At 39.0% G+C, this 11,037-nt stretch overlaps 1 protein-coding gene across 1 annotated transcript in view; it reads left to right on the forward strand.

Moving 5' to 3' along the window:
* Window positions 1-249: 249 nt before the first annotated feature.
* Window positions 250-11,037, forward strand: part of Grpr (gastrin releasing peptide receptor) — a 36,499-nt gene continuing 25,711 nt past the window's right edge. The window contains exon 1 of the mRNA XM_015488168.2: window positions 250-1,201. Coding sequence (XP_015343654.1) covers window positions 789-1,201 — 413 coding nt within the window. The 5' untranslated portion in view covers window positions 250-788. The remainder of the gene's footprint in view (window positions 1,202-11,037) is intronic.

Below are 11,037 nucleotides of genomic sequence, written 5' to 3' on the forward strand. Positions count from 1 at the left end.
ATGTATCAGAAAAGTGGGGGGAAATGGGCTACGAATCCCATCTGAGTTCATGGAGATAGTGTGGGAAATATTTCCAACGTTTTTGCAAAGTGCCAGCAACGTTCATTAAGCACCTACCATAGGTTCTGCGTGCTTAAAAGAGAAGCCAAAGGTTAAGCCATGTAGGAACTGCGGTTTGCTGGTTGGTTCTCATTTGGAGAGAGCGGGCGGCTGGGCAGTGATCGCAGTGTCCAGTAGGGGGCTGGCATTCTCTGTCTATACGTGGTCGGGTTCCTCTTCAGAGCCTGCGCTCAGGAGAGCTGCTGTTTGCTGGTGAAGCCGGTGACGTGCAAAGCATCCTGCCTATAGGATTTGAGACTTTCCCAGTGCAGTTTTTTTCTACCCACTTTAAACCTTCAGGTTCTAAATATCAGGAAAGACAGGAAATGCAGTGTGAAAACAGCAGGCCAAAAGTTCTTGGTTAACTGTAGCCGGGGAGTCTCAGACTAGGATGGAGATAGATAGAGCTGAGACAGAGTGGGCTTCATGCTAAGCCTTTCTTTGGACTGAGTTTTTGTTGTTAACTTGTTCAATTGAGGTGTACTGCACTGGTTACGAAAAGGCCAGAGCAGTTCCAGCATCAAAATAGTGACAGTTTTGAATACCATAGTATCTACACACTTAGGGTATTTTTATTAAAGAAGATAAAGAGGCCAGACTAGATCTCATCCTCATCTTCACCTAACTGCAACATCAAAAGTTAAGAAACAGCATCTTCAGGGCACTTTTAGGTGAGAAGAAGTCTAGAGATGGATCCAAACAATTGTTTATTTCTGAACTTGAAAGTGGACAATTTCACGAACTGCAATGCCTCCAATAACAGCGTGGATCTCCCTGTGAATGACGACTGGTTCCACCCGGGGATCCTCTATGTCATCCCCGCAATTTATGGGGTTATTATCCTGATAGGCCTCATTGGCAACATCACTCTGATCAAGATCTTCTGTACAGTCAAGTCCATGAGAAATGTGCCGAACCTGTTCATCTCCAGTCTGGCTTTGGGAGACTTGCTCCTCCTGGTAACGTGTGCTCCTGTTGATGCCAGCAGGTACCTGGCTGACAGATGGCTATTTGGCAGGATTGGCTGCAAGCTGATCCCCTTTATACAGCTAACCTCCGTCGGGGTGTCTGTCTTCACACTCACGGCACTGTCGGCAGACAGGTAAGCACTGGCTGAAAGTTGCTTGCTGTCCCAGGGTGGTAGATATTTCAGGAAACAACTCCCATGTCATGACAGACAGAGCTGTGTACACAATAGGAAGTTTTATTCAAACTCAGATTCCCTGCCAGGTATGTTTTTGCTCTGGGAATTACTTCTTGAGTTTGACATGTAGGTTTAAGAAAGAAAAGTGAGTGAATAGAGAGACAGGAGACAAATGAGGGGGGGGGGAATTTTGTGAGCATTAAGATTGAGGTGCATTTTCTGGAGACCAGTCATTACCTTTTCCTAATTTCTCCCTTCCTGCAGAATTAATTGGCTAGTGAGAAAGATGATCACGCCCCATAGTTTCAACCCCAGGTGAATGTTTTCTTAGTAGCAATTGAAAAACTTCAGAGAACAGAAAAATCTCAGGGTACTTTGTCAAAATATTCTTTCAGAAATAACGAAGAGGAGAAAATAAGGCTCATTTCTTTGAAATTTATTTTCCTCAGATAGTTTAACTTTTCTCACAGGTGATTTTGTATTTGGCTTTCTGTGACTGAAGAGTTGTGTGCTGCTTTTTCTAAGTCTCTTTTCAATGGAATTGAGCAGTATTGGTTTTCTTGTTTTTGTTTTTTTTTTTCCTTCTGGATAAAGATTCATTCAAGGCTGACTCCTAATTTTAATTAGGAGTCAATAATATCCTTATTGATATGCACTCTCCTTGGGGTTTTTCAGGGGTGAAGGATGAAGAGGGAGTCCAGCATAGGGTTTTATTCTAGGAAATAGACATATTCATGGGTGGTATTGCTTGTGTGATCACACTGCATAAAAATTTACATTTCTTCCCTCTTGAAAACATTCATTTTCATTCTTGAACATTTATCAAATATCTATCTTGCCAAAACAAAAAATACTTGCTTGAATTCACAACTCAGGCAATACCTGCAGGTTTTTCACACAAATTGCTGAACATGTCTTATGTACTCCTGGCTTCTGAAAATCAGACACAGCATAAACTAAATGGTCAAACTCAGAAAAACTGATACAATGAATCAGACTATATAGTTTTATCTTAAAATCAACTTTATGTTATATGTTAAAGAAACCCTAGGACTTGAGAGTATACCAGAAAAGGTGTGGAAACTGCCTTTAAAAGTTTATACTCTGAAAAAAAAATGTCCCACATTTTAATACATGTGGCACTGGATTCTCATTTTGTAGAGGAACAAACAGTCCTCAGGTGAGCTAGCTTTGTTGAATAATGGACAAATAAAGATAGCGTTATCAGTGTTTGTAGACATGTGTTTATACTTAGCTGCCTGAAGTACGCTGCTCAGCACACAGGACATTTTCAAAGACTGAAAAAGTAATGGCCCAGTAATGAGGGCCTTGCGCCTACTCTCTCGCTTACCTTCACCTTATTCTTACCCTGCACAATTGCACATCAGGTACTAATGGCCACAGACAGTTTCAGGGTAAATTCAGAGCCGGCAAACTTTGGAGCTGGCAGAAACTGTGTGGCTGGTTACCCATGGCCAGGAGCACTTCAGGATGAGGGTAATTTTCTTGATGGGAAAAAGAGATTTTGGTTTCCGGGTTGCTGAATGCAGTGGTACAGATGGTGTTTACTGTCTTCCGGGGGAGGGAAACAGAGAGGAAAGTGGGGGCACAGAATTCAAAGATGCAGCTGCAGGGACCTCTTCCCCTGAGTTTCAAAGCTCACCATCAGCAGAACGAGAAAGCTCTTTCGGAAGCACATGCCAGCAGCTGCAGTGTGTCCTCAGTCAGTTTATAGTTACTGTGTGTCCTTTCCAAGCTCAGAAGTGACTGTGAGCTCCCATGCAACCAACTTTGTATGTTTTGCTGAACTTAAGAAAGCTTTTGGGTCACCTGGATCACAGGTAGTACATGTAACTGGCTTCAAGGAGAAGAATAATTATTGAACTTGTTAAAGAATAGCAGACTCTACTTGTCTATTTCAAAAAGCTATGGGATTCTTTTAGTACCAAGGATTGAACCTAAGCTGCTTAACCACTTAGCCATATCCTTAGCCCTTTTAATTTTTGATTTTGAGACAGGGTCTTACTAAGTTGACAGAACTGGCCTTGAATTTGTGATCCTTCTGCCTCAGCCTTCTGAGTCTTGGGATTACATGCATGCACCACTGTGCCCCACAGGCTATGGGGTTCTTATTACAACCTTGTGAGGTTGACAGTGCAGATTCTGTATCTTTTCTTTTCCACAAGGTGTAATCTATATACACAGTAAACTCAACAAGTTAACAGCTTGATACATTTTTACATGTCTATATAACTGCATAACCACTATCCAACTGAGATATAGAAGAGTTCAGGACTCCTAGAGTGTCTCTTAGGCCCTTCCTGGTTAACACCACTTATAAAGAGGCAATTCTGATTACAATCATTAGATTATTTATGCCAATTCTTTAATCTCATATAAATGGAATTGTGTAGTGACTATTCCTTTGTGTCTGGCTTCTTATGCTTATCATTATTTCTGTATTCATTCTTATTGGTGCATGTAACAGTGGCTTGTTCTCTTTAATTGTGTGTAGGTTTCCATGGGATGAATATACCTCAATTTTTTTTCCCATTCTAATACTGATGGGTACAGGGTTGTTTCTGGTTTGGGATTATAATAACCTGGATATTCTTATGTATGCCTTTTGGGGAACACAAGAGTATGTCTGGGTGTGTAATGCTGGATCCTAGAGACATGCATTTAGTAAACATTGTGAGTTTTCCAAAGTTGTAGTCTGTATTTGATAGATTGGTAAAGAGGTAAATCAGAAGATCCTTCACACCGGATGATCATGAGAATCATAGGGGTACTTTAAAACCCTATAAATTCCTAAATCAGGGTTTCTGAGGACCTGTAGTGATAAAAAACATCCATCCCTGCCCTCTATAGATTGGCAAGCAATGCCAGTTCTCCCCTTACCCAGGTCAACTTGAGTCTTTGTTAGGATGAGAAGAACAGCATTTTTCTAGAAAAGTTTATGTCATTGTCCCTGTGTCAAAGGGAGACTTCAGAAATTGCAATTATCAGATTTGCATAACTGATTAATTGCAAGTTTGCAAGCCCCTTTAATATTTCCCCCTCCCCTATGTTTTCTGCCCTTACACACAGAAAATGTCCTCAGACACATGGCTTCACTGATTCATTTCAGAACACTTTCTTCTTTCCTAACTATAAGACGCTACTCCTCATCCCATGTGGTGTATGGGCTTGGATAAGCATCAGCAGATCTGCATTTTAGACCTTTTTCTGCCACTATTACCCAGATGAGGAAATTGGAACAAGTCACTTAACTCTCTGGCCTTAGTTGAATCAGCCATAAAATGATGGATTTGAATTAGATTATTTCTATGATCCCTTCTAGTTCCAAAATCTTATGATTTATATCTGTCATTTTGCTTCCTTCAGAATTTGGCTCAAGCATTCTCCTTAAAGCCCTATGTTGGCTCATTCTATCCCAAATTTCCTCACCCTTTTCCTCACTTATTATCTGAGACACAAATCATCTTGTGACATGTTTTATCTTGCTGTTTTGAAGCATTTCAGTTTATCTTTTAAAAAATTATCTCATATATTCATTGCTTTAAAATTTTAGGTAGATTATTAAAAATGTTGAGGGCAGAGATTTCTTATATAGTTCATTATAGAATTCAGTGTCATGGTCATGCAAGCCACGTGTGAAGTGGTTGGCAGCCACATGGACTAGTGGCCACTCTATTGGACAGCACAAATTCAGAACATCCCCATCAGAAAGTTCTACCGGACAGGGCAGAAGAGAGTTTACTCTGTGCCTTGAATTCCAAATCTCTTTCCCAGGATCTATGTTTGCTGCTGTGTCTCATAGAGCACAGGAGGAATTCCTCAACTATCGATGCCTCCCAGTAGCTCAGGCTCCTCTTGTCTCTTAAAGACCTTCTATTGAAGACTCTCACACAGGAAGAGGGAAGAAATCAAGGAGCCCAATACCATCTCCAACCACAGACTAGGGGAATTTGGGCATCCCATTGATGAGGTTTTGAGACTTACTGAAGAATACATGAGAAAGGGTCCACTTTCCAGGTCTTCTTTCTGATCTTTCCATTCTCTTTTGCTGACCCTCTTCCATCTATTATCCCCTTGTCCCAGAACTTGCCAGAATAGACACTGAGCTATCCAAACTCCTCTCACTATCTCCCACATGCACCTCCAGACTTCTCCCGTCTCTGACCTCTTTTTCCTCTCCCTGATGGGTTAGGTCCTACTCTTTCCATCTCCCCAAATCTTATCAATCTGTCAAGGCATGGTTCTCCTATTTTTCACTTTCATTGATTTTTTTCCTTTTCCCAAGATACTATTGCCTATATTGTTCATTAGTTATCAAATCTATCTTGCTTGGTACCACTATGTCCCTTTTACAGGTGTGTTTTCTACTTCCTTAATCATAAGGGAAGCCCCATGGAGTCTGTCTTCAGGGATACCCTGACTCACCCTACTTAAAATACAAGTGCCATTAGCTATGGCTTGATTGATGTTTGAGCAGTGACAAAATGGTAAAAATCCACCAGCTAGAAGTAGAAGTCATCTTAAAGTTCAAACCTTTGTTTGACACAGACATCAAAAGAGGTGGCAGGAATTTAACCTTCACAGCAAAATCAGAGGCAAGACAAACTAGAACATTCCTCTTCTCATTCCTTCAGAGGAACCGGAAACTTTTCTTCAGAAGGTATCAAAACAAAGTCTGCTTCAATTTCTCTGCTCTGGACAGTGGGAGCTACAGACTCCAAACCAGGCTGTTCTGAAACCCTAGGGACTTCAAGGTGATCCCCTCAGAAGGAGTCACCCCATGATTTAAAAGGTTCCTCTACTGTAATTCCAGCTTCATTCATTCCAAAGAGATTGGCCCTTTTCTTCCAAGAGAAGATATATTTTAATTTCTTATAGAGCATCCTTCCAAAAAGTTCCTCAGCTGGAGCAGTTTACATGAGCTGCCAGTTTATAACTTTTCTAAAGTTTGATTTTTCTGAGGCTTCTGTTGACTCTCTGGAAGGAAATTCAACTCAAGTCTCCCCTTAGTAATGGAGCTACCACAGCTGCTAGCAGATTCTGAGAGCCATCAGAGGGCAGGTGCTGTGGAAGTGGGTTTTCCCAGCAAGGCTCTGTCAACTGGAGTGCTACAGAAGAGAAGGGCAGTGAAGAACTTTGATCTCGTCTCTCACACATTATCTTTTCAAATGTCAGGCTTTTATGTGATTAATTAAGTATCATTTCTGGAAACTTAATATGCATGGAGGCCAAAAAAAAAAAAAGGCACAAACTTGATCATGAAACATACAGTGTAGCCTGAAAAGGGCTCCCTGGTGAGGTTTTTTGAACTGTGCCTGTCAATAACATCCTTTAAAAATAGACCAAATTTGCATTCTTGTACTTATAAATCCTCCTGGTGTGTGAGGTTGCATAAATTCTGTCTTAATTAAAACATGTTTTTCAGAACAAAAAATTTAAAAGAAATCCTTCACTCCACTTTTTTTTTTAACCTCCCAGTAATTCAAAGGGACTTTGAAGAGGTTCACTTAAATATCAGTCACCTCCTGTAAGAAGTCTTCCTTGGCCACTCAGTCTAACAAAATGACCAACACTAGTCCATCCTCCAGTTTCTTTTCTTTCTTTCTTTCTTTTTTCATATTTTTTTGAGTGTAATTTACACACAGTGAATTCTAAAGTGTCCATTTCTATGAATTTTGACAAACTTATACAATTGCATCACCATCACAACCAAATCAAGACAGAGAATCTTTCCCTCACACCCCCCCCAATTCTCATATGTCTTTCTATAATTTATCCCCTGTCGCGACCCCTCGCAGGCAAGGGAAAACACGACACAGGATTCTTCTTTCAGCAGTTTATTCAGGCCTTGATTCATGTATCATCTTCTAGTGACCCGTCACCGAGCGCCCAAGCACAGCCTAATAAAGCCTCCAGCATACCAATCCTAAGCTGCCACGTGGACCTTTCTCATAGGGTGGTAAGGGATTGCGTGCCAATTCTCCATATTAGGAGTTGTTTATCACAGGCCACAGTGGAAGCCGGCGCCATCTTCTAATGGCGGCCACGGTCTAATTAGAACGGCTCACCACAATCCCCCTTTTCTACCCCCTACTCTTGGCCACTCATCTTTTTTAAGAATGTCACAGGAATGATATCATGCAGTATCATTCAACTCATGTTGCATATATAATTAATCCACATTGTTTTTTGCTTAGTAGTATTCCTTTGCATGAATATAGCAGTTTATCTGTTCCCCATTTGATGGTCACTAGGGTTGGTTTCACTTTCTTGTAATTATGAATAAATCCAGCATAAGCATTCATGTACAGTTCTCATATGGGTGTATATCTTCATTTCTCTTAGGTAAGTATCCAGAATTATACTTTACTTTATATGTTCCACCACTGGAATATAAGCTCCCCAAAGTGGGAGACTATCTCATTCAAGAACACATTCTCTGACACTAGAATAGTTCCTAACCTATAGTGGGTGCTCAATAGATCTTTGTTGAATAGATCAATGGATGAATGCAGGAAAAAAGGAATAAAGGAATGATTGAATTCTGGTAGATCTACTAGGTGAACCTGATGTCCTGGATTTGGGTCTGTAACTCATATTGTTCATTTTCTTTGATGGTTAACAGAGTACAGCCTTAGAATAATGCTTCTGACCACAGATGACAAGAGCCAATCTAGGTTTTATGAAAACTGGGGGTGCTTTTTAAGAAAACACAAGTAAAATTTTGAATGAAATGTCAAAAAAAGAAATGAAAGTTTAACCTGGTGTGGTGGCACATGCTCGTAGTCCCAGCAACTCCAGAGGCTGAAGCAGGAGGATCGCAAGTTTGAGGTCAGACTGGGCAACTTAGTGAGACCTTGTCTCAAAATAAAAATAAAATAAAATAAGAAGGGCTGGGATGTAGCTCAGTGGTAGTGTGCCCCTGGGTTCAATCCCCATTACTATATATAAATATAAAAGAATGTTTTAAATCATCTAGAAAGCATACATCAGATTTAGAAATCATAATACAATATTAATTTAAATAAACTCATAAATTTCAGAAACATCATAAAATCCAGAACAACATAATACCTATTAAGTAACTGTCCCTACTTGTTTTCTTAAATATTAAATATTTCTTAAATATCATTTGTCTCTCTTTAAATGTATCGTGATTTTGTAATATCCTTTCTTCCCTCTCATTCTCCCTCTCCCAGCCTCCCCACTCCCGCTCCCTACCCGCCTCTTGCTCTCCTGCTATGCTAGGGATGGAACCCAAGGCCTTGCTAGGCAAGCACTCTACTACTGAGCCACATCCACTGCCTTTCTTCTTTCCTTCCTTCTTTTCTTCCTTCCTCTTCCTTTTGTGTGTATTTGTGTGTTGAGGATTGCTCCCTGGGCCCCATGCATGCTAACTAGGCACGCACTCTACAACTGAGCTACACTCCTAGCCCCAGTAATATTCACTTCTATAGAGAAATTAGAAGAGTATGTCGTTGTCTTGCATTTTTTAAATTAAAATAGTCTTTTTATTAATGAAAGGTTGGAAAATTCGCTTTCGACTTCATGCCTTATTATTGGTAATGTTATATCAATGTTTAGGATTATTATCAAATTTTAGAAAACCATTGTCTTAGTCTTTTTTTCTGCTGCTATAACAGAATACACAGACTGGGTAAATTATAAACAATACAAGTTTATTTAGTTCATGGTTCTGGAGCCTGGGAAGACCAAGAGCATGGTGCCAGCATCCTGTGAGGGCCTTCATGCTGTGTCATAATATGGCAGAAGGGCAAGTGAACTTGAGCAAGACACAGAGGAAATGGGGACTGAACTTGGCATTATAACAATGCGCTCTCATATAACTAATCTGCTCCTGGCATTAATCTGCTCACAAGCACAGAGCCCTCATGACCTAATTACTTGTTAAAGGTCCCACCTCTTAACACTGTACAGTGACAGTGAAAATAAAATTTCAACATGAGTTTTCAACACTCAAACCATAGCAATTGCTATTCTGTTTCTTTCTTACATGGGCCGTAAAAATTTTGAGCATTTCAAGTTTACTTGTGCCTTGAGTAATCTTAAGTACTCATTTAATTGATGACACTTATTAACCTACCTAGTGTGGCTGTCTTCACATTATGAGCTTTTTGTTATCTTTATCAATGTTGGTATTTTGTGGTTATACATAACACGAGTGAATTTATACAAATATATTTGCTATTTGCAATTTGGCTCCAGGTTTCTGCCCTATAAATACAGACACTGATAAATTCAATTCTACCTGTATATTTAAATTTATATCTACCATCTTATTATTTGATTTTATTGGTGTCACCCTTTTTATAATCTTTTTCCTCCCTTTCTACCTATGCCTTTGTTAATTATCAAACTTTTCTTAATATTCTTTTAGTTACTACCCTAGACTTTACAATATGTATACTTAATTTACTAGAATCTTCTACACAGTACAAAGAATCTTGTAGACAATACAAATTTAATAAGACACTTAAAATTCTCTCCTACTTTTTGTTTTATTTGTTCTATATTTTAATTCTTTTTATATTTTAAGACCCACACGATGTTATTTTGACTCTTTGTATCTACTTTGCATTTATTCACATGTTTACCTTTAGATTTAAATTTGGATTTAAGTGCATTCACTTATTTACCTTTACCATTGTTCTCTGCTCCTTCTGCATCTCTGTGGCTTCATCTGAGATCATGTTACAGCTACCCAAAGAATCCTTTCTGTATTTCATTTAGTGTTAAGTTTCATAGTGATACATTTTCTCAGTTATTGTTTTCCTGAAAACCTTTTTCCTTCATATGCCTTTGGAGGATATTTATACTGGGCATAGAATTCGAAGAGGGCATTCTTATCTTTCAGCATTTTGAAGTTGTCATTCATTGGCTTCTGACTTCCTCTGTGAAGTCAGATGTCAGTTTTATTGTTGCTCCTTTAATAGTATTAATCCCCCTCCCACCTTGGAACTGATTTAAAATTTTTCCTCTTTCATTATTGGTTTCCAGTATTATTACTATGATGCACATAGGGCTGGTTTTCTTTGTATTATTCCTGCTTGGAGTTCATAGTATTTCTTTAATCTGTGCCCTGAAGATTTTTAGTCAGTTTTGGAAAGTTCTTAGTTATTACTACTTCAAATATTGCTCCTATTCCATTGTCTCCTTCTTTATGCTATCCATATATAAATAGAATAACTACAGGTTAATTTAAATCTTTTTACCCCTTTTTTTAATTTTATTAAGGCAGGTAATTTCATATTAGTATAAGACCTCTGTCATTGAAAATAATTTTAAATACAATTTTATTTTTTATTTATTTATTTTATTTTTTTTATTGGTTGTTCAAAACATTACAAAGCTCTTGACATATCATATTTCATACATTAGATTCAAGTGGGTTATGAACTCCCATTTTACCCCAAATACAGATTGCAGAATCACATCGGTTACACATCCACATTTTTACATAATGCCCTATTAGTGACTGTTGTATTCTGCTACCTTTCCTATCCTCTACTATCCCCGCTCCCCTCCCCTCCCATCTTCTCTCTCTACCCCAACTACTGTAATTCATTTCTCTCCTTGTTTATTTTCCCATTCCCCTCACAACCTCTTATATGTAATTTGGTATAACAATGAGGGTCTCCTTCCATTTCCATGCAATATCCCTTTTCTCTCCCTTTCCCTCCCACCTCATGTCTCTGTTTAATGTTAATCTTTTCCTCCTGCTCTTCCTCCCTGCTCTGTTCTTAGTTGCTCTC

The sequence above is a fragment of the Marmota marmota genome, unplaced genomic scaffold (genome assembly GCF_001458135.2).
Source record: "Marmota marmota marmota unplaced genomic scaffold, marMar, whole genome shotgun sequence".
NCBI classification, from domain to species: Eukaryota; Metazoa; Chordata; class Mammalia; order Rodentia; family Sciuridae; genus Marmota; species Marmota marmota.